Raw genomic sequence first — 22,645 nt, forward strand, 5'->3', positions numbered from 1 at the left:
CTATGGATGAAGAGGGGGTCGAGGGGGGGGGGCAGGGAGGCACTGGCTGACATTCTTAGCTGGAAACCAATAAGACACAATAATTAAAGGCTACAAAGGAGGGAAGATGAAGGAATAAAGGCCTAAGAACCGATATAAAGCGTCAGAGGCCTATGGATGAAGAGGGGGGCGAGGGGGGGGCAGGGAGGCACTGGCTGACATTCTTAGCTGGAAACCAATAAGACACAATAAATAAAAGCTACAAAGGAGGGAAGATGAAGGAATAAAGGCCTAAGAACCGATATAAAGCGTTAGAGGCCTATGGATGAAGAGGGGGGCGAGGGGGGGGTGCAGGGAGGCACTGGCTGACATTCTTAGCTGGAAACCCATAAGACACAATAATTAAAAGCTACAAAGGAGGGAAGATGAAGGAATAAAGGCCTAAGAACCGATATAAAGCGTTAGAGGCCTATGGATGAAGAGGGAGAGCCACGTACAGGCCGGCTGACATTTTTAGCTGGAAACCCATAATTAAGACACAATAATTAAAAGCTACAAAGGAGAAGATGAAGGATTAAAGGCCTAAGAACCGATATAAAGCGTCAGAGGCCTATGGATGAAGAGGGAAAGCCTGGAAGTGCATTTCGTTTCCTTTAACCCTTTTTCCTCCTCTTCAGACTGACATTCTAAGCTGAAAAATGATTGAAAAACATAACTAAAAGCTACTAAGGAGAGAACATGAAGGATTATATAGACCTAAGATACAAAGCGTCCATATAGGCCTACAGAAGATGAGGGAGATGGCTGGAAGTACATTTTTTTCCTCTATTTTCCTCTCCCCTTTCTACTACTAACAGGGACCAGTAATACTTGTCTCCTCTTCTTCCTATCCTCTCATTCATTCCCTAGTAAGTTAAGGCTGCCAGTGAAACCTTATATAAACACCGGCCCCAGCCATCTCTCTCTCTCCCCATTATAAGCCAGAGAGGAGAAATAACAGGATAAGGATGTCTTATTTAGATGTACATGTAGCAGAGACTAATGCTTATTTTCCCTCCCTGTGTAAATTATTCTCCCTTTCACTTATATTCTTCCCAGGGAGTTAATTGAGCTGTTATATGGCTGTCGGTAATTCTCCCAATCACTCCCCATTAGCAACCCAAAGAGAGGATAGGGAGGAGAAATAATAGGATAAAGATGTCTTATTTAAGTCTATACATAACAGACTAATCCTCATTTCCCCTCCCGGTGTAAATTCTCCTTCCTTTCACGTATACTCTTCCCAGGGAGTTGAGCTAAATAGGCTGTCAGTAATTCTCCCTTTCACTCCCCATTAGCAACCCAAAGAGAGGATAGGGAGAAGAAATAATAGGGTAAAGATGTCTTATTTAAGTCTATACATAACAGACTAATCCTCATTTCCCCTCCCGGTGTAAATTCTCCTTCCTTTCACGTATACTCTTCCCAGGGAGTTGAGGCTGCCAGCGAAACCCCATTGCCCCTCCTCCTTGTTCCCCAATAGCACCCCATGGAAGGGAAATATGATAGGGAAAGTTGGCTTATTCAAATGCACACGTGATGGAGATTAAAACCCGCGTCCCCTCCCCAAGTAAATTATCCTCCCCTTCATGTATCCTTCCCGGGGAGTTAAGGCTGCCAGCGCTATCCTCCTACCCTCCACCCCATTCTCCATTAGATAGGCAATGGCGAGGGGGAGATAAATAGGAAAGGCGCCCGTATTTAATCGTAGACGTGACCCAGCAAGGCATAAATGAAATGGTTCAACTTTCAAGTCAAGTGGCCGAGGGTGAAACATTTTTGCTGGTATTTTGTGCTTCATACATTTCAACCGTGACCTCGCCCTGTCTTCAGCTTCATATGCTCATGTTATTAAAGCCTCACAGCAAGTCATACTCCCATTAACTAATTTATCTAGTTTAAAAGGGATTTAGAATGACGCAAAATGTGGAGAAGTTGCTATTTTGGTTAATATTTTTATGATTTTTTTTAGTCCAAGAAGAGAAGTCAGAGGTTTCGGACACTGTATCTGCAACCTTTTCCAGTCTTAAGTTTGATATATGCACCTTATCTAAGCCTACCAGCAAGCGAAATTCCTTTAAACCAGCTTCTTTAATCTTAAATATTGTAAAAAGTGGTAAAAATGTGGATGAAATCTTTATTTATTAAGTATTTATGTTTTTAAGGTCCATGGAGAGGAATCAGAGGTTTCGGACATCGTAATCGAGACCTTTCCCTGCCTTAAGCTTCATGTTGATACTTTTTAAGCCTTCCAGCAAGCCATATTCTTTTGAACTAACATCTCCAGCTTAAAATACGCCTAAGAAAGTGGTGTAAATGTGGATTAAACGCTTTTTCACTGATATTTTTTGTATTGGTGTAGTCCGCCGAGAGGAGCGCGAGGTTTCGGACGTTTGTCAATACCTGGGCCGCCGCGCGCAGAGCCTCGTCGGCGTCGTCTGTAATTTATGAGCCTCGCCTGTTCTTTTTAGGCAATATGAGTAAGCGAGAAGGTAGTGTGGCTTTGCTTATTCCTGTGATATTGAGTCTACCGTAAAATTTCCCGAGATCTAGGGCGTGTGAGGGGCCGAGTGGGCGTGGTGGCGGGCTGAGGGCAGGAGCCGAGGCCTGTAATAAACCTCGTGTTGTTCCCAGGCCGGGTTATCGAGCACCCCGGCCTTTGTGTGCCAGCCCCGGTGTTGCAGGCTGTCACCTGGCCCCGAGTGGCCGGCGTGGGGCGTCACCTGGCATGGCCGCTGGCAGCGTCAAGGGACGGCCCCTCACCCCCAGCCCCGGCCATGGCCCCCGCGGGATGGTGTCATGTCTAGTACTAATGCCTCTGTGCCCCCTGGGTCCCCATGGGTAGGTTAGGGAAAGGGATATTGTTTGGCTGGCCTGGCTAGTCAATTTCAGACACTGACTATTCATTTCTGGGTTATATCTGCTTTTTATTGGAAAACACCAATGATAGGGCTAGAATGAATTTGTTGCAATAATTACTGTTTTGGAAACCACACAGCTGGTCCAGATATTATGTTCACTATTGCAGTACCTTTGTCAAGTTAACGTGGGGTTATGTTAGTTTACAAAGATTATTCCAGAATTACACCCAACTCACTTTGGTAGTTGTCACCTATTGTCATACATGTTATCATCACTGATAACTGTTTTCATTGCAAAATACTTGTTTCTTAGACTCGAGCAATTGATTATGTAGCAGTAGGTTAGGTACTATTTTAAGGCAATAGGTTACAATTTATGCAGCCATAAGTTAGTTACTATCTGTTCGGTGGACCTTAGGTTCTGTTGGTTGAAGTAAACAGAGTGACAGTTCATGGGTGTGATAGTGTTTAAGTTAACTATCTTGATTTGGATGTAATTATGGAGTTTTATGAAATGATGTACAGCACAATGTTCATCATTTGTTCTAACAGGCACCATGCAGCACAGGTCTCCACAGAATTTAAGTGATGTTTTTTGTTTATTTAAGGCATTAACAGTTACTTTTGAGTGATATAATGTCATGTTCATTGTTCTTCGGGAGATATTAGATTTTTACTTGAATGGTATGTTGTGCACTAGATTCACCCTCGAGAGTCTTAGATAGAGTAGATATTGATAGAACTTTGTGTTAGGTAATGGGAGGTGACTTGAATTGTTTGTAATGGGTAAAGATGGTCATATTTAGATGATGTCCAAGAGATTCTTATTGAATGAGAAGTAGTAGTTAATGTAAGGATGCAGGTGTTGTCTTCTAATGTTTATGAATTCATGCTAGAGTCCATTGCATGTTTAATTTACATTATTAATGTTGCTGTATTACCTTCTTGTGACATTAGGTAAAACAGATGTTGTTATAAGTACATCTTTCAGTCATTGTCTCTGATGCACCTGTACAGCTGCCCTGCGCAACATAAATCCAGATCATAAATCCAGATGGGATGGTTAACATTGCTAGCTACAAGCATGTTTGGCCAGGCTCGATCCCGGCCAGGGCAGTTGGTTCACAGCTCACCCGGTTATTCCTGCTCTCATTCATGTTAGTCAATCAATGGGTATTCTAAGGAAATTTAGGGAAGGTAAAGTGTGATGATATGGATGACACACTTGCCTTGTGTCCTGAAGTAATGGGTCATGGCTTATGTGTATTAGTGGTCAAAAGTTTCACTTACAGTATATCAGACCCATGAAATGTCAAGTATAATTTATATAAACTTAAAGCAATCTAATATACGTAGTTCACAAATTACTTCTCTGGGAGAGTTTCTATATTTAATGCACTGTATCAGTAATTAACCCGGTAGCTGTGGGGATCATGTTTCTTAAAGGCCCCTCTAAGCAAGAAAAATGAGAAAAAATCATCACTCACACAAACTATTTCATAATATATATGATATCAATGCATTTGTGATCAGTTTATGCATCATCTATTTTTTGTGGTTTCTATCATGGCAAAAATTTGGCCAGTCGCTGGTACACAGCGAAGCCATAAATTTGGCCTGTCGCTGCTATCGGGTTAAGTTGTTTCTTGAATGAGTTTTTAGTTCTATGTTAATATTTGTGCAGCCTTGCATCATCACCCCTTAAATATTGACTAGGATGAGGTACTTAACTACTATACCTTTCTGCTCCATACTCCACGTCACTACCTAAATGGCTTAATCACAAAGAGATTACTAGATTTTAATACCATGTTGCTGATCCTTTCCTTCATTGATCCAGAAAAGTGATAAGCCCAGTGCATCTGAAAAATAAGGATAAAATATTTGACTAAACCTTTACTTAACCTTTATGCTCCATACTTTGCAAGAGGATACTAGTCAGTCATGACTTTTAAGAGGATAAAAATCATTTTCAGACTCATAGTACAGGTAGAAAACATTTCTTGAATGTGACTGTTGGTTGCCACAAGCCCATTAGTGGCCATTGTTGTAATGCTGTCTGCTGTGCTCACCTTGGGAACACAGCAGGCAGTCAAGGGTCACAGAGAAGGCAGCTAGTGTTGCAGTGTTGCAGTATCTGCCTTGAACTCTCCCCAGGCAGGACACAGAGGCAGCAGCTGGTGATGGTGGTGGTTAATGTTGCACTGTCTAATGTGCTCGCTTCCACCCTCTTCTCACGGGTTTCTTTATCTCACCTTCGCCAGTGTTTATCTCCAGAGACGTCACTGGAGGACCAGAGGCTGCCTGCCCCCAAGCGGCCAGTGGAGGAGGAGGGGGAAGGGGAGGGGGAGGAGGAGCCTAAGAAAAAGATTAGTTTTGGGCTGAGCAGCAAACCTCAGGGCAAAAGTGGCCTCCCTGTCAAGAAGCCAATTGGTGGCATCTCCATCAAGCTGGGCCAGTCACAGGTGGGTTCTTGCCTTCTACAGCACAGTGGTACAGTGTTGTTTCTCATGTCATAATGACACAACAGTATGTATTCATTTCTTTTAATGTTTCCAAAGATAATAGAATGAATGAATCTTACAGTTCATGTTATTATATATCCCTCTGTCCACAGGCAGCTGCACAGGCAGCTGGTGGTGCCTCCATCCTGAAGCCCAAGGTGGGTGCAGCAGCAGCAGTGTTCAGCACTGGAGATGAGGACGATGAAGATGAAGAAGAGGAGATGCCACCTGAGGCAAAGATGAGGATGAAGAACATTGGGAGGTGAGTCAAACTGTTACACTGATATAACAACAGCAGTCAAGAAGCAGTGAATGCAAAATCAAATTCATAATTGTAGGGACAGTGATGTCAAGGATATTCATCTCACACCACCAATGAATCCCTAACCTCAACAATTCTGCCACAAAACAGAGGACAGACAGAAGTTTAAAAGTTGAAGAAAAAAGTGCACATTATAAATCATACCTCATAAAGCACAATGCCACTTGCTCCCATCCTTTATCTTACAGACCAGTCCTCAATGTACCTCAACTGAACTAACGATAAGTAATGCCTTACTGTCACATGTATTTCATGATGATGTCTAATGACACTGTCTTCCCCCCAGGGACACCCCAACCTCAGCTGGCCCTAACAGTTTTGGCAAGACTAGGATGGGCTTCTGTGACTCAAAAAAGATCTACGAAAAGCAACTTAAGGAGGTGCAGGACAAAACTAACAAAGTAGTGCCAGACAGCGTGTAGGCAAGGTGACAGCCACTGCTGGCTGAAGCCCTGCACCTCACTTGGCCTGTAGCAGGGCAGGAGTGTGCCTGGCCTAGGCTGGCCTGTGCTAGGCTGGAGACTTGTTGGTTATTTGGACATCCCTCCTTTAGGCCTTAAGGTGTAGTAGTGCAGCCTGTCATCATCAGTTGTGTGTATAAATTGTAGCATAAAGCTCCAGGCTCGGGGTTGTAGCTGACTCACAGCACTGGTTGACATCTCGGGGGTTTGAGTGTGTGTGTGTGTGTGTAAACATTTGCTTGTATGTGTGTGTGGTGCATGCATGGTGGTTTTGGCTCTGCACCGGGAGAGTTTGGTTGTGTTAGAATGGGCTGTGTTTGCCAAGCAAGGAGTAGTGCTTTCCTCAGACAGGGACACACTGGTGTGGCCAGCAGTGTAGTGCTCCCCTCACTACTATGTACTGAGGCAGGACACACGGGAAACACCGGTGTTTATTTCAGCTTCTCGCAAGTACTGTGGTGTGCATAGAGTATTTCAGTTTCAACTGTTTCAGGCATGTACTTCATATTTCTTTGAGCGAACTTGTGGATGTTACTGACAGGGATTAACTCTATTAAACTCGACCATAGGCAGTGGTATGTGTCTAGAAGGAGTGAGGGATTGCCGACTTTTATAATTTGCCTGTGTACTTCAGGACATATACCAGTGATTAGGATTCAGGTTTTAGATTTTATCATGCATGCAAGCCAAGGAAAACTTGAGACTACATCTTCAACATCTTATAAAGGAGTATTGTGTCGACCTGTATGGATACTTTAGAAGCAGAGCAACGAGTAAGTGAAGATTTCAGCAGTTTATGTGATGAATGACTTTTATCATTATTACTATTCTGTGTGATAGTGCAGTTTGTGTATCTAACAACCTCATCCTACTGAGGGTCTCTGCGTACCCTCAGCAGCTGCATCACTGCAGAATTTATTGCCTGTCAGTCATTCCCTTGCCGTAGCGAAGGATGATGGCTGACTGGCTTGCCATCCATCTGGGGGCAGCATGGCTGAGTAATACATAGCATTTGTCTGCTTCATTTAGAAATTCTGTATAATGTTCTACATAGATGCATTTTCTGCTATCACCCAGAATGAGCCATTGTGACATTGATATCGAAACTGTAATATGTGTATAAAATATGTAGGGTGTTCTTAAGACTTTTGCACTCACAATGCATTTGGCTATGTTTATAACTACACATTTTGAGGATGTCCAGCTATAGACACAAACATGAGGCATCCACAGGAATCCTTGTAGGTGTGAATGATGTCTTGATTAAGGGAAGGCCAGAAAGGTAAGGTTCAAAAGTTATATTACAATTCATTACAGTAACATCAAAAAATATAAATACAGATTAGTCCTTGACTATACATCTGTCTAGTTTGGCAGTAAAGAAAAAGGCATTGGAAGCAGAGGACATCAACAACCCTCATACGGTATCAATCTTCAGTATTGTTTAAAATTGTAATACAAACATTAATTCCTCTTGCCTACTTTGTGGGTGCCTCATTGCTGGTTACAAGTAATCCTTCAGAGGTCTCATTTAATCCCTCAAAGGTGCCCTCCCAGCCAGTGTTTGCCGGCAGCACACAGAGCAGGGTGGCGGACACTTGGCCCCTCTTGGTGTTGCTGGCACTTGTAAATGTCCCAGCAGCAGTATTTCTAAATTGTTTGGGTTTGTTGTGTTGTAGCTGAAGTGTCCTCTGTTGGATGATACCACATATTCTTGCCATTCAGTTTTGTTTGTCTCTGCTATATGTGGCTGTTATTCATTTTATTTAGTCTGTCTGTGTAATTTAATTTGAAGTATGTGTGGTTGAGAGGTCATTCTACAATGTATCCATTTGTAATTTGTCATTCATCTCTACGGTCTGATGGATGGTTTTACGACTGTACAGAACCATGCAGTATTTCAAGGTTTCTTTCTGTTCAGTATTTGCCATTACTGTTGATTGTTTCTATTTGACCAAATCTGAAGTGGAAGTGGTGTACAAGATTTTAATTGACATACAGGTTGTCCACTTTCTTGAGCAAGTTGCATTTGTTCAGGACACCACCTGAGCTTTTTGTGTATTTTTACCTGAATGTTATTTAAGGGAAGTTACTCTCTGTATTCCTGGTGTTTCGGCTTCTTTGCCAACATCCACAGTCCATTCCTCTCAAGGTGACTTTGAATGTTTATCCTTATTGTTCTCATTAAGATTCACTAAACTGCCAGATGTAGGCTATCTGAGGCATCTGCTAAGTCCATGTATCATTATTACAAACTAACAGGGAGCATACGCCAGGGGGTGCATTTGCTTCACCCCGGCGGTCCCTCTGAGTGAACCCTCATGCAGTTACCTTTCCCATTCTAAGCCACTCCTGGCAGGATTGATCAAATTGCCCCACCCATGAGTTATGAGGATATAGGTTTTTTTTTATATAAAAGTTTGGTGTTCATTCAGAACAACATTGTTGTTCAGTTTTCTTCTGTCATAGCACTAGTGTTAATAATTGTGCCCATATTTTCTGTATTTTCTTATGGCTGTTCTGCTGTACCATTCCATGAAAGACAGCAGCTGCCAAGGAACAAGAGACTACCAAACAAATGAGCTGCACTAGATCACAGTAACAGCAGCACAGAGTAGCTGGCCAATGCAGGGTGCACCATCGCAGCTTCGCCAGGACCCCTTGGGGTCTTCATGACTCAGGTGACGGAAGCAGTGCATCCTGCCTGTGCTGCCCTGCGTCTTGTGTCCTGTGGTCTATACTCCAAACAACAACGTTCAGTCACTTGCGATGCCATACCAAACCTCTTCTTTCAACAAATAAAATTTCCCAAGATTTGTTAAAAGTTATTTTATTTATACCTTTGAGTGATGGGTCACCTACAAGTTGACTCAGTTATGTATTACTCATGAGTGGTGTGAAGACAACATGGCCAGAGGAGTGTCTTGCAAGGCTTGCCTGTGTGTGCTTGGGAGTGGGAGAAAATTACTCGCTAAACTTATTCTCAGGAAGAATGGAGGGCAGCAGCTTACAGGACTGTGCTCAGATGAGAGAACTATCCAGGGCCTGCTCTCACATGGACAACTGACAGCTAAAAGGTGCAGTATTTTGTTGGAGGTTAAGACAAATTTTTCTACTAGGCTGGTTTTCATATACTATGTAATGAGTTGATTGTAACATATGTGCTCTTTCAGTACAAAATTAATGTTCTTTCACTTATTATTCACTAACTTCACCATTCACCACAAAAGCAAGAAATAAGATCTCAGAAAATATATCTAATGTAGCTAATTACATACAACCTACCAGTACAGAAAATGATATTGCTTCGTCTAATATTAAAGCCTTCACCATTCACCACATAAACAAGGAATGGTGCCCCAGAAATAGAAGTCAAAATCCATCATGTATAGCAGCCAGCGGGGGCATGCGTCGGAATGTAATATCGGGCAAGATCGCAGTATGCTATATAATGCGTTTTAGTGTGGTGCCTGCGAGCATGTCCAAACTGCATGAGGCAAACCACAATATGTGTTCTCAGAGGCACAACTTGGTCGATAGGAGGAGTGCTTTTTGGGGGTGGAAAGTTCCTTCTATTGTTGCTACTGGGCATTGGTTGTAGCTAGAAGGGGTTGGTCGCTTGAAGGGGGTAGGTTAATTGCTTGAAGGGCTTGATTGCTTGAAGGGGTTAGTTGCTTGAAGGGGTTGGTTGCTTGGAAGGGTTGGTTGCTTGGAGGGGTTGGTTGCTAGAAGGGGTTGGTTGCTTGAAGGGGTTGGTTGCTTGGAGAGGTTGGTTGCTTGAAGGGGTTGGTTGCTAGAAGGGGTTGGTTGCTTGAAGGGATTGGTTGCTTGGAGGGGTTGGTTGCTTGAAGGGGTTGGTTGCTTGAAGGGGTTGGTTGCTAGAAGGGGTTGGTTGCTTGAAGGGGTTGGTTGCTTGGAGGGGTTGGTTGCTTGAAGGGGTTGGTTGCTTGAAGGGGTTGGTTGCTTGGAGGGGTTGGTTGCTTGGAGGGGTTGGTTGCTTGGAGGGGTTGGTTGCTTGGAAGGGTTGGTTGCTTGGAAGGGTTGGTTGCTCTGCGTCGTGAAGCGGGGCGAGATTTCCTGTTGTTCTCCATTTCATGTGTTTATTTATTTATATATTTAGTTGTTATATACATTTATACTTATTGTTGTAGGTCATTGTGCTCTTTTTCTCATATTATAGCCATAGGACCTTTTAATTTTTCGTTATTAGGCTATTATATCATTATTATTATTATTATTATTATTATTATTATTATTATTATTATTATTATTAGTTATGTGACAATTTAACTATCACGGGAGGTATTTCTTGTGGTAATTAAACGTACCGTATAATTAACCACATTATTATAACGAGGTCCCTGATACTTTCCCTTTGCCCTTGAAACTATTTACCTATTTACTTATTTATTCATTCATTTATTTATGCTCATTTGGGGCCGGGGGGGAGGGAGGGGGGGAGTGAGGAAAGGCAGGCTAGGCTACCGCGGTTTGCTTGGTCTGAAATGAATTAAATTATTGAAGGATAAACCAAAGTCATGTGTTGGACCATACTGTCATATTATTTTGTTTCCTTGCATTCATAGTAAAGGCGTATACCTACTTATGATAGAAGTCTGTATTTTGAAACATTCGCACAGTCATTATTAAAGGGGAGGAAGAAATCTTAGAATTATAAACTTGTGTGCGTGGTTTTTGGTATATAAGACCATTCTTTGACTAAAAAATAAGGCGAAATTGTTATCCTAGAGAGAGAGAGAGAAAGGAAGAGAGAGGTTAGGCAGCTAGCTTGATTCAGAAAATGTTGCAACTCTTCTAATCATTGTAATTTGCCATTTCCTGCACGAATATCGAATCGAGTCCTTCCCCGCTTCCTCTTCCCTCACAATGCCGGCAGTGAAGTGACATTATGCCAAGACGAGCTTTTCAATGTACAGTGAAGGAGGCTGCAAGAGAAGGGGAGGGGCATGTTTGTTGAGGCTCCATGACGAAAAACGTATATAATTTCCTCTCAGTATTTTGCTCTTTGTTTACTCGTTTTTCCTCTAATACTCTTGTTTTCCTCTTAGTTTTCTCTTTTTCTCCTCTTGATCTTGTTTTCTTCTGAGTTTTGAGTAATTTAACTAAACATTTTCGGTAATTTCTCATCGTTCATTCTTTCTTCTTCTAATACTCTTGTTTTCCTCTCGTCTTTCTCTTTCCCCTCTCGATCTTGTTTTCCTCTGAGTTTTATATTAATTTAACTGAACTTTTCTGTACTTTTCCTCTTACTCTTAATCTTGCTTTCCTTTATAGTTGTCTCCGATCTTTCACTTCTTCCCTTACTCTTCATACTCTTCCTTTCAACTTAATATACTCTTTTACATTATTTTTCTTCTTTACAATAGCCTACTCATATTTTTTTCCCGCTGTCCTCCTTTTAGTTTTGTTTTTATTCAGTTTACTAAACTTCTTTTCTTAAATTCTTCGTTTTACCACTAACAGTCTTTTTGTTTTAGATAATAATGGTTTTGGTATTTTGGTATTTGAAACTTTAATTGATTTGTTTGGTTCTTCTTTCTTTCTTTCTTTCTTTGAGTGTTTGTTTGATTACATATATTTATTCAATTCTCCGCTCTTCTTTTATCTGTCATGTTTATTGTATAGCCCGGGTTCGGTCTCCTACTGTTATTTATTCTCTACCTATCTATCTATCTGTCTGTTTATCTGTCTATCTATCCATCTATCTATCTATCTCCGTTTCCTATCACTGCGTTGTATTTTCTTGATGTAACCAATTTGCTTTTCTTTCTTCTCCTACGTATTTCATCTTCCAAGTCAAAACACCATTACGAGAGTGTGTAACCTTCCTGAGGCTGTGTACGTTTATATATGTCAACACTTTCTGGATTTACGTAGAGATAGTGTGCAGTGACCCTACCCCTTGCTTGCAGTGACCAACCCCCAACTCTACCCCTCCACTCGTCACCTGATACCTCCTCCTCCTCCTTGTGGTGGTCATGACGGAGGTATAAACACAGGTAGGCGTTTGTAGTTATCCAGGTAGACGGAATTGAAGGCTGGGTTGATAGCTTCCTTGATTCCTCTGCCACTTATTAACGTTAACGTCACTTCACCTTCCTGCATCCTTTCCCGCCTCCGCCTTTTCGTGTGTGTGTGTGTGTGTGATCACTGTCGGGAAACATTTTTTATACCAGAATTTCTCGAGTTACCAAGTTAGTTAGTTAGTTAGTGTGTGTGATCACTGTCGGGAAACATTTTATATACCAGAATTTCTCGAGTTACCAAGTTAGTTAGTTAGTTAGTTAGTTAGTTAGTTAGTGTGTATGTGTGTGTGTGTGTGTGTGTGTGTGTGAAGGAGAGAGGGCAGTCAGAGGGCATTGCCTACACAACATTCAAATACCAAACAAACTTTTAACAAAGGGATGCATGGGGTGGCATATTCATACACCGCTGTGGCATGCATGTTGATCTGGTCTTAATGACGCCTAGAGGTCCTAATGAGGGTGGAGCCTACCTGGAGTTACCTGGGCCAAGGGGAGGGGAGCAGGAAGCTGTTGGGGGGGTTACGCATGCTCCCAGTTCCTCCCCCTCCCACCCCCCTCTTTATTTGCGTCATTGGGGCTGCATGTGTGCGTGTGTGTGTGTGTTTACGGCAGAGGAGTCAGTTCAAGGGCATAAAAAAGGAAACAAATGTGAAAAAAAAGCCCGCTACTCACCGCTCCTGTACATAATAGTCATTGTTTTATTATATTCTGATGAGTACTATGCGTGACGTGTATGTGTGTATGTGTGTACGTGTGTGTGTGTGTGTGTGTGTGTGTATGTGAGTGTGTGTGTGTGTGTGTGTGTGTGTGTGTGTGTGTGTATGTGAGTGTGTGTGTGTGTGTGTGTGTGTGTGTGTAGGGATGGGCTGAATGCGCATTTGCAAACTTCCTGTGCGTACAACATTCACATGAACACAAAGTAATACCGGTAGTGCTCTCTCTCTCTCTCTCTCTCTCTCTCTCTCTCTCTGAATAAGTGGAACAAGGAAGGAAAGGATGAAGACGCATAAGCAATGAACTGTATGCTTTATAATAGCCACAGGAAAACATCAACAAAGAAAAGGAGAAGGGAAGTGCCTGCCATCCGAAGCCTCAAGCAATATAATAATAATAAGAAAAAAAAGGATTCGGGCACAGCGGTTTACCTTCAGAAGACAGGAAGAAAGGCGACCGGGTTTTCTTGCATGCTTGTCTGGCTGTGAAGACGAAGTTATTAAATGCAAACAAACAAGAAGGAATGGAGGAATAAATTTGTCGGGAGTGAGGGAGTCAAGGTAGGAAGACATGCCAGTTAACGCTCTCAAGGCAGTAGTGAATGAATAAAAGAAGGAAAATAAATAGGACGACGCCTGCTTAGTTTCTTTAGGTAGGAAGGAAGGAAGGAGTTTACTCTCTGAAGGGTGGAATGAAGGAAGGGATAAAGCAAGGTAGACAAGCCAATTTACTCTCTCAAGGCAGGAATGAATGAATAAATGAAGGAAAATAAATAGGACGACACCTGTTTAGTTTCATTAGGTAGGAAGGAATTAAGGAAGGAGTTTACTCTCTGAAGGGTGGAATGAATTAAGGAAGGGATAAAGCAAGGTAGACAAGCCAATTTACTCACTCAAGGCAGGAATGAATGAATAAATGAAGGAAAATAAATAGGACGACACCTGCTTAGTTTCTTTAGGTAGGAAGGAAGGAAGGAGTTTACTCTCTGAAGGGTGGAATGAAGGAAGGGATAAAGCAAGGTAGACAAGCCAATTTACTCTCTCAAGGCAGGAATGAATGAATAAATGAAGGAAAATAAATAGGACGACACCTGCTTAGTTTCTTTAGGTAGGAAGGAAGGAAGGAGTTTACTCTCTGAAGGGTGGAATGAATGAAGGAAGGGATAAAGCAAGGTAGACAAACCAATTTACTCTCTCAAGGCAGAAATGAATGAATAAATGAAGGAAAATAAATAGGAAGACACCTGTTTAGTTTCTTTAGGTAGGAAGGAAGGAAGGAGTTTACTCTCTGAAGGGTGGAATGAATTAAGGAAGGGATAAAGCAAGAAAGACAAGCCAATTTACTCACTCAAGGCAGGAATGAATGAATAAATGAAGGAAAATAAATAGGACGACACCTGCTTAGTTTCTTTAGGTAGGAAGGAAGGAAGGAGTTTACTCTCTGAAGGGTGGAATGGAGGAAGGGATAAAGCAAGGTAGACAAGCCAATTTACTCTCTCAAGGCAGGAATGAATGAATAAATGAAGGAAAATAAATAGGAAGACACCTGTTTAGTTTCATTAGGTAGGAAGGAAGGAAGGAGTTTACTCTCTGAAGGGTGGAATGAATTAAGGAAGGGATAAAGCAAGGTAGACAAGCCAATTTACTCTCTCAAGGCAGGAATGAATGAATAAATGAAGGAAAATAAATAGGAAGACACCTGCTTAGTTTCTTTAGGTAGGAAGGAAGGAAGGAGTTTACTCTCTGAAGGCAGGAATGAAGGAAGACTATTTTACTTTCTCAAGGCAGGAATGAAGGAATGAATGAAGAAAGGAAAACACTGATATGCTCTCTCAAAACAGGAATGAAGAATGAAAGCAGGATGGCAAAGGAGGAAACTTATATACACATGTACTTTCTATAAACAGGAAGGAAGAAATTAAACCAGCAAGCCTTAATTTTACTTTCTAAGGCAGACAATAAGGAAGAAAACGAGACACAGGGGTTGTGTTTTCTAGCTCGGCAGGAAGAAAGAAAGAGAGCAAGAGATTGGAGTTGTGTTTTCTAGCTTGGCAGGAAGAAAGAAAGAGAGCAAGAGATTGGAGTTGGGTTTTCTAGTTTGGCAGGAAGAAAGAAAGAGAGCAAGAGATACGAGTTGTGTTTTCTAGTTTGGCAGGAAGAAAGAAAGAGAGCAAGAGATTGGAGTTGTGTTTTCTAGCTTGGCAGGAAGAAAGAAAGAGAGCAAGAGATCGGAGTTGTGTTTTCTAGCTTGGCAGGAAGAAAGAAAGAGAGCAAGAGATCGGAGTTGTGTTTTCTAGCTTGGCAGGAAGAAAGAAAGAGAGCAAGAGATTGGAGTTGTGTTTTCTAGCTCGGCAGGAAGAGAGAAAGAGAGGAAGAGATGGGAGTTGGGTTTTTAGCTTGCCAGGAAGAAAAGAAAGAGAGCAAGAGATAGGAGTTGGGTTTTTAGCTTGCCAGGAAGAAAGAAAGACAGCAAGAGATCGGAGTTGTGTTTTTTAGCTTAGCAGGAAGAAAACAAAAGAGGATGACCTTCTAACCTGACAGAAAGAAATGAAAAGAGCGAGAAATAGGAGTTGTGTTTTTTAGCTTGTCAGGAAGAAGGAAGGAAGGAAGAGAGCAAGGCACAATGGAACCGAGGTTTTCTTGCCCGCATGTATAACTTCTGATCTTATTGGCATTGCAGTCACGCCCTGGCCGGGGTAAGCATGAGAGGCGGTTGGTTGCTTGCCTGTGCCTGCCTGGGCCTTGCTCCGGGCCCTGACGCACTCCGGACCGGATCAAACCAGCGAACTAGTGACGGTCTGACGGAAGAAAAAAAAAGTAGGTAGAGACAAAGCTGACGTCACAAGAATGCTATAGGGAGACAGAAAGAGCGATTGGGAGATAAGTAGAAAAAAATGACGAGAGAAAAAAAGGATGAAAGTAGATAAATAGACATAGGTAACGCCACAAGAATGCTACGAGGATATAATAGAAGAAATATAAATAAATACAAAGGAGATAAAAGAAAGAACATTAAAGGAAAACAGAATAATCGAGGAGGTAATAGAAAAAAAACGACAAAAGAGAAAAAAAGGAAAGGAACTGATAGGGAAACAGAATAAAAGAGGAGACAATAGAAAAAAGACAAAGGAGAAAAAGGGATGAAATAGATAGGAAAACACACACACACACACACACACACACACACACACACACAGTTCCCTCATTATGTGGTCTATTTAAACCCTTTACTTCTCTTTCCTTTGATCTCCCTCCAATACCTCACTCTTGAAAGCCGACCGCCCTCCCTGATCTTCCTTTCCTCCCTTCCTTCCTTTCCTTCACCTCCATTTTTCCCTCCTTTACTTGCTTTCCCTCATATTCGCTACTTCTCTTTCTTTCTCATTTTTTCTCTTCTTTTTCTCTTTTCTTTCCCTCCCTTCTTCCTTCCTTTCTTTCCTTTCTCTTCCCTTCCTCTTTTCTCCTTTTTATCTTCCTTTATTTGCTTTCCTTCCCACTCCCTCCCTCTTTTTCCTTCCCTTCCTCTCTCTTCCTTCTTTCTTTGCTTTTCCTCCCTTGTTTCCTTCCTTCCTTTCCTTTTCCTTCTTTTCCGCTTCCTTTCTTTTTTTACCTCCTTTCTTTCCCTCTTTCCTTTGCCCTTTCTCTATCTCCCCTTTCCTTCGTTTCCTCCCTTTCCCTTCCTTCCTCTCCTTTTCCCCTTTTCCTCACAATTCCCTTCCTCTCCCTTTTTTCTCCTTCCTTTCCTTGCTTTCCTTCTCACTCTCCCTCCCTTTCCCCGTCCTTCCCTTCCTTTCCATTCCCTTCATTCCTTCCTTTCCCTCTCCCCTTCCTTTTCCGCCTTCTCCCTTTCTCCATACCTCCCTTCCTTTCCCTCCTTTCTCACCCTACCACTTTCCCTCCCGCTGTCCCTTCCTCTCTTCCTCCCTATTTACCTTAGCTCCCTTTGTCCGGCTTATCAGGGAGCTCTTTACACAGGACACGGAAGGCCGAGTATAATAAACATCGATCTCTTTACCCGCCGCTTGTCTCGCTTTCTCTTTATGTTTATTTGCCGTGTCTCAGTCAGTCAGGGTGTTGGTTTTCCTCCCTCGATTGTTTATGAAGTCTTAATTAATCCGCGTGTATCTCCGTGATCGCTTGTTTGACGTGGATTTGCTTTATGGGAGGCAAATATTGAGGGTTTGAAGGTATAAAATGAAGTCTTGCAGTGAGCTTAGTGTTGGTCATCATCTTAATCGGGGTATATCTCCGTGATCGCTTGTTTGACGTGGATTTGCTTTATGGGAGGCAAATATTGAAGGTTTGAAGATATTAAATGGAGTCTTGCCGTGTGATTAGTGTTGGTGATCATCTTAATCGGGGTATATCTTTGTGATCACTTGTTTGACTTGAATTTGCATTATGGGAAATAATTTTGAGGGTTTGAAAATACTAAATGGAGTCTTGCCGTGTGATTAGTGTTGGTGATCATCTTAATCGGGGTATATCTTTGTGATCCCTTGTTTGACTTGAATTTGCATTATGGGAAAGAAATATTGATGGTTTGAAGATACTAAATGAGTATTGCCGTATTTTTTAGAGTTGACAATTATTTAAATCTGTCCTGAAATACTGGCGGCCTTTGAGATACGCCCTTGATGTTTATTTATATATTCAGTTGTTGCTATTGTTATTCTATTTTATCCCTCACCTCAAGCAAATCAAGGTGTATAGGCTATTTGTGTAATTCCGGGTGTAAGTTAATAATTTAGCTCTTAAGAAACTCCTTGATGTATTCCTTGGCCCAGGCTAATGAGGCTGTATTCTTGCAATCTGTGTGTGTTTAAGTAGTGTTCTGTGTGCTGTGAATACTGAGGAAGTGCTTGAGAAACTCCCTCACTGTTTTGCAATGTCCTTCCGTGTGCCTTGTGAATTTTATGTACTACGTCTTGCCTTAAATGAATAGCCGGACGTGGAGGAGGGAGGTGAATGCAGTGCGGCAGGAATAACAATAACAGGAGCAGGAATAACAGCAAGAACGGGGTGTGGAGAAGAGAGAGAACTGAAAAAAATATATGAAGGTTTACAAGTGTAGTATGGCGAAATGCTACTACTACTACTACTACTACTACTACCCCTACTACTACTACTACTCCTACTACTACTATCCCTACTACTACTACTACTACTACTACTACTACTACTACTGCTACTACTACTGTCGTTGTTTTTGTTGTTGTTACCATCATCATCATTTGACATAACTTTTCTTTACTTAAATATACATAAACTGCTATGGAATGGAGTGTGTGTGTGTGTGTGTGTGTGTGTGTGTGTGCAAACTCCTCCTCCCCGCCGCTTCCAAACTTTCGAGAGCTGTATCAGTTTCGTATGACACCATTTCCCAACTCCCCGGCAGCACAGGTGAACAGCATCGCAAAACTGTCCACTAACTTCAATTCTCTTCCCTCCCTCACAAACACGCCTTCAAGAACCCCAAACTAGTGGCGTGAAACGGATAAGCAAGATCGAAAGGCATATATGCAAGAGGATGAAGGTGGAGAGAGGTCAGGTGGTGGTACTGGTGGTGGTGGTGGTTGAGTCAGCGTCTGGCAGCGCGTGTGTCTACCTGGGCGGGTGGCTACAGGTAGTGATGGTGAAGGTGTGGTGGCGATAGTGAGTGTTATCCTCCGCTCCTCAATCTCTGTATGGTGAAAGTCCTAACCCAGGTCTCCCCTACCCCGAGAAACAGTGAACTGAGTGCGAGTGTGGCGTGTTGTGGAATAGTGGAGTGCTAGAGGTGGTAGGTGGAGGCTTGGACGGTGGAGCAGGTGGGAAAGTGGAAGTGGGCGCTCCTATGTAATTCTGAGAGGAAGTTGTGAAGTCTGCCATTGTTGAGATTACGACAGTGCTCTGGGGCCTCGGAACTGCACCTTTGGACCCGCTAAATACGTTCGTGTGTGTACCGGTGGAGTATTTAGCACATGTGGAGGATTAGCGAAGTTGTGTAAGGTGTGGAGGAGGAGGAGCAGGTGTGTGAGGGAGTGTGGGGAGGTGCGGGCTGCGTTGCAAGACTACCCAGGACTTCTTCTTGCTACATCAACTGGCAACTGTGTAAGACCCGCAGGAGTGGTTATAGGAGTCTACGAACGTTGGCTACACTGAGTTTCAACCTTCTCCAACCTTCTTCTGGCTAGTTCAAATCCTTGGCTACGATTGTTATCCTAGCTGCTAGTTACCGTGTTCGTTTTCATTTCTAAGCTTTTTTGAGAATGAGATTGCAATGTATTTATTTTCCAGGTCACCTTCTGGCTAGTTTACATTCTTTGCTAGACTCAAATTTGAATCCTACGCTAGAGTTGTTATCCTGTCTGGTAGATACACTGTGTTGGTTTTCATTTCTAAGATCTTCTGAGAATGAGATTGCAATGTATACTTTTTCCAGGTCACCTATTGGCTAGTTTTAAGTTTTTTCATCCTTTGCTAGACTCCAAATTTGAATCCTAGGCTAGAGTTGTTATCCTGTCTGGTAGTTACAGTGTTGGTTTTCATTTCTAAGATCTTTTTGGAATGAAATTGCGATGTATACTTTTTCCAGGTCACCTATTGGCTAGTTTTCATTTTTTTCATTCTTTGCTAGACTCCAATTTGAATCCTAGGCTAGAGGTGTTATCCTGTCTGGTAGATACACTGTGTTGGTTTTCATTTCTAAGATCTGAGAATGAAATTGCGATGTATGTATTTTCCAGGTCACCTTCTGGCTAGTTTTCATCCTTTGCCAGACTCCTATTTTGAATCCTAGGCTAGAGTTGTTATCCTGTCTGGTAGTTACAGTGTTGGTTTTCATTTCTAAGATCTTTTTGGAATGAAATTGCGATGTATATATTTTCCAGGTCACCTTCTGGGTAATTTACATTCTCCTATTTTGAATCCTAGGCTAGAGTTGTTATCCTGTCTGGTAGTTACAGTGTTCGTTTTCATTTCTAAGATCTTTTTGGAATGAAATTGAAATGTATATATTTTCCAGGTCACCTTCTTGCTAGTTTTCATCCTTTGCCAGACTCCAAATTTGAATCCTAGGCTAGAGTTGTTATCCTGTCTGGTAGTTACACTGTGTTGGTTTTAATTTCTAAGCTCTGTTGGGAATGAAACTGCGTTGTATACTTTTTCCAGGTCACCTTCTGGCTAGTTTTCATCCTTTGCCAGACTCCTATTTTGAATCCTAGGCTAGAGTTGTTATCCTGTCTGGTAGTTACAATGTTCGTTTTCATTTCTAAGATCTTTTTGGAATGAAATTGCGATGTATATATTTTCCAGGTCACCTTCTGGCTAATTTTCATCCTTTACCAGACTCCTATTTGAACTCTAGGCTACGGTTGTTATCCTATCAGTTAGTTATCCTCAGTGGGTTAAATTTTGGAGACATGTCAGCCTAGGATACGTTTGCTTTCCTATCTCTTAATTGCTTTTAGATGTTTTTTTTTACTAGGCTCCTATTATATGCCTAGGCTACGTTGTTTTCCTCTCTGTTAGTTATCCTCATTTGGTTTCATATTTGACACCTGTTAGAAACCTATGCGACGTTTGTTATCCCTTTTTCATACTCCTGTTCGAATCCTACCCCACATTTATTATCCTATCTTAGTTATTGAGTTGATTTCCTTCTCTAGACCCTGTTGGAATCCTAGGCTCCGTTTGTTATCCTATGTTGATTATCCTGACTTGGTTTCATTTTCTAAACTCTTGTTGGAATCCTAGGCTCCGTTTGTTATCCTATGTTGATTATCCTGACTTGGTTTCATTTTCTAAACTCTTGTTGGAATCCTAGGCTCCGTTTGTTATCCTATGTTGATTATCCTGACTTGGTTTTTATTTTCTAAACTCTTGTTGGAATCCTAGGCTCCGTTTGTTATCCTATGTTGATTATCCTGACTTGGTTTCATTTTCTAAACTCTTGTTGGAATCCTAGGCTCCGTTTGTTATCCTATGTTGATTATCCTGACTTGGTTTCATTTTCTAAACTCTTGTTGGAATCCTAGGCTACGTTCGTTATGCTATGTTAATTATCCTCACTTGTTTTCCTTTTCTAAACTCCTGTTGGAATCTTAGGCTACGTTTCTTAGCCTAGCTGTTAGTTATGTTTAGTAAGTTCAATCTCTAAACTCCTTTTGGAATGAGGGCTAATGTTACGTGTCTCTTCCAGCAGGTCAACTTTTTGCCCGCTCAAGCCTGCTCTTACTATCCAGGCTGCATTTAGTACTGCGTTTGCTGTTTATTTCATGCTGTTTCCATTTATAAGTTCCCGTTGCGTTGAAGTTTGTTACTTTTTTTCCTTCTCAAGTCGACTTTTTGCCTATCAACGCCCACTTTCCATGCAACTTTACCCTGCCCACAGTATTTATATCTGCCCTGCCTATTGACTATTTTTTCCTATTATTTTGTACCTCAATGCCATTTTTTTTCTCTATCTCATTGTGTTGTTGCTGTTGGTTTATATAATCCATTTACCTTTACCGACTTTCTTTTTTCTTTTCCTATATTGTATTCCACTAACTTAATCCCGTTTGTCTTCATTTCGTGGTGTCTGCGAATTTCTTTTATATAACCATTTTAAACTCAACCTTGCACCTACCCCCTTCCTGCCCTTCACTCTATCCAGGGTATCGAATTTAGTGATTGTGGGATACATGCCCCAGTCTGCCTTTTCTATTTGTTGGATATTTTACAAGCGAGCGTCGTCGAAATGTTGCTAAGTGAGTGGCAGAATAGCCGGGGTCACCTGGATGAGTCAGCGTGCAGGCCAAATCAAATTAGTGTTTTTGTTTTGTTTTATAGTCAAAGAAAGGAAACATGTACAACTTAACATAGGCGCAACGTAAGGTTTGATCACACTAGACTACAGTGAGGAACGCGATGTGAAATGAAAGTCAAACAACCAAATGCGTAGGAAGTCTTTGCATACGCGAAGAAACAAATCTGTTATGCTTAGAGGAAACAACATGTGAGAAACGCGATACGAAATGAAACCAAGTACCAAATTTTATGAACATGCTGCTTTTGTATACGTAAAGAAACAAACCTCCCGCTGTCTAGCCTATCACAATCAATTCACAAACCCCTTTAACCTATCAGAGTATTGGAGAAGAGTATTGCAACATGAATTCCAAGCCTAGCTACCAAATGTGTTGTTATCATATATACATTAGGAAGCAAATCAGCAGTCTTATACATAAAGCAACAAATCTGCTGCAGTCACGCATATCACAGACAAAACACAATACCAGTTTAACCTTTTAGCGTAGTGATGAAGAGTATTGCGACATAAATTCCAAGCCTAGCTACCGAGTGCATTTTGTTTTATACATTAGAAAGCAAACGTCAATTAACAAATCTACTGCAGTCTAGCCTACCACAGACAAATACAATATCACTTTAACATATCAAAGTAATGGGAAAGAGTATTTTGACATGAATTCCAAGTCTAGCTACCTCGTGTTTCTTTTTTTTATACATTGGAAAGCAAACGTCAATTAACAAATCTACTGCAGTCTAGCCTATCACAGACAAATACAATATCACTTTACCATATCAAAGTAATGGAAAGGAGTATTTTGACATGAATTCCAAGATTAGCTACCACGTGTTTCTTTTTTTATACATTGGAAAGCAAACTTCAATCAACAAATCTACTGCAGTCTAGCCTACCACAGACAAATACAATATCACTTTAACATATCAGA

The 22,645-nt window shown here is 41.6% G+C and overlaps 2 protein-coding genes across 10 annotated transcripts in view; both read left to right on the top strand.

Annotated features, from left to right (window-relative positions):
- The first annotated feature begins 2,366 nt into the window (after window positions 1–2,366).
- LOC126983306 (PEST proteolytic signal-containing nuclear protein-like) lies at window positions 2,367–8,990 on the top strand. 5 transcript variants are annotated; one of them, XM_050835980.1, is made up of 4 exons: window positions 2,367–2,498; window positions 5,157–5,344; window positions 5,497–5,645; window positions 5,992–8,990. In XM_050835980.1, the coding sequence occupies exons 1-4, from the start codon at window positions 2,495–2,497 to the stop codon at window positions 6,125–6,127; spliced, it is 477 nt and encodes a 158-aa protein (XP_050691937.1). In that variant the 5' UTR covers window positions 2,367–2,494; the 3' UTR covers window positions 6,128–8,990. The 5 variants fall into 5 exon arrangements, with proteins under 5 accessions (XP_050691937.1, XP_050691935.1, XP_050691933.1 ...); XM_050835978.1 differs by having other exon boundaries at window positions 2,405–2,510; XM_050835977.1 differs by having other exon boundaries at window positions 2,430–2,859; window positions 5,144–5,344.
- Window positions 8,991–18,521: 9,531 nt separating this feature from the next.
- Window positions 18,522–22,645, top strand: part of LOC126983309 (uncharacterized) — a 60,617-nt gene continuing 56,493 nt past the window's right edge. Inside the window, exon 1 of one of the 5 annotated variants that reach the window (XM_050835985.1) lies at window positions 18,522–18,581. The gene's annotated coding sequence lies outside the window, so the exon portion shown is untranslated. Of the gene's footprint in view, window positions 18,617–18,717; window positions 18,737–19,000; window positions 19,020–22,645 lie in introns of those variants that run through there. The other 4 variants (XM_050835989.1, XM_050835986.1, XM_050835987.1 and 1 more) reach the window with 4 other exon arrangements.

This window comes from Eriocheir sinensis, chromosome 53 (assembly GCF_024679095.1).
Source record: "Eriocheir sinensis breed Jianghai 21 chromosome 53, ASM2467909v1, whole genome shotgun sequence".
NCBI classification, from domain to species: domain Eukaryota; kingdom Metazoa; phylum Arthropoda; class Malacostraca; order Decapoda; family Varunidae; genus Eriocheir; species Eriocheir sinensis.

Excerpts from the sequence above, each read along its gene's own strand:
- LOC126983306 (XM_050835976.1), top strand. The coding sequence starts at position 5,063 with ATGGTGGTGGTTAATGTTGCACTGTCTAATGTGCTCGCTTCCACCCTC. Across the intron at positions 5,345-5,496 it reads TCAAGCTGGGCCAGTCACAG|GCAGCTGCACAGGCAGCTGG; the intron begins GTGGGTTCTTGC and ends CTCTGTCCACAG. Across the intron at positions 5,646-5,991 it reads AGGATGAAGAACATTGGGAG|GGACACCCCAACCTCAGCTG; the intron begins GTGAGTCAAACT and ends TCTTCCCCCCAG.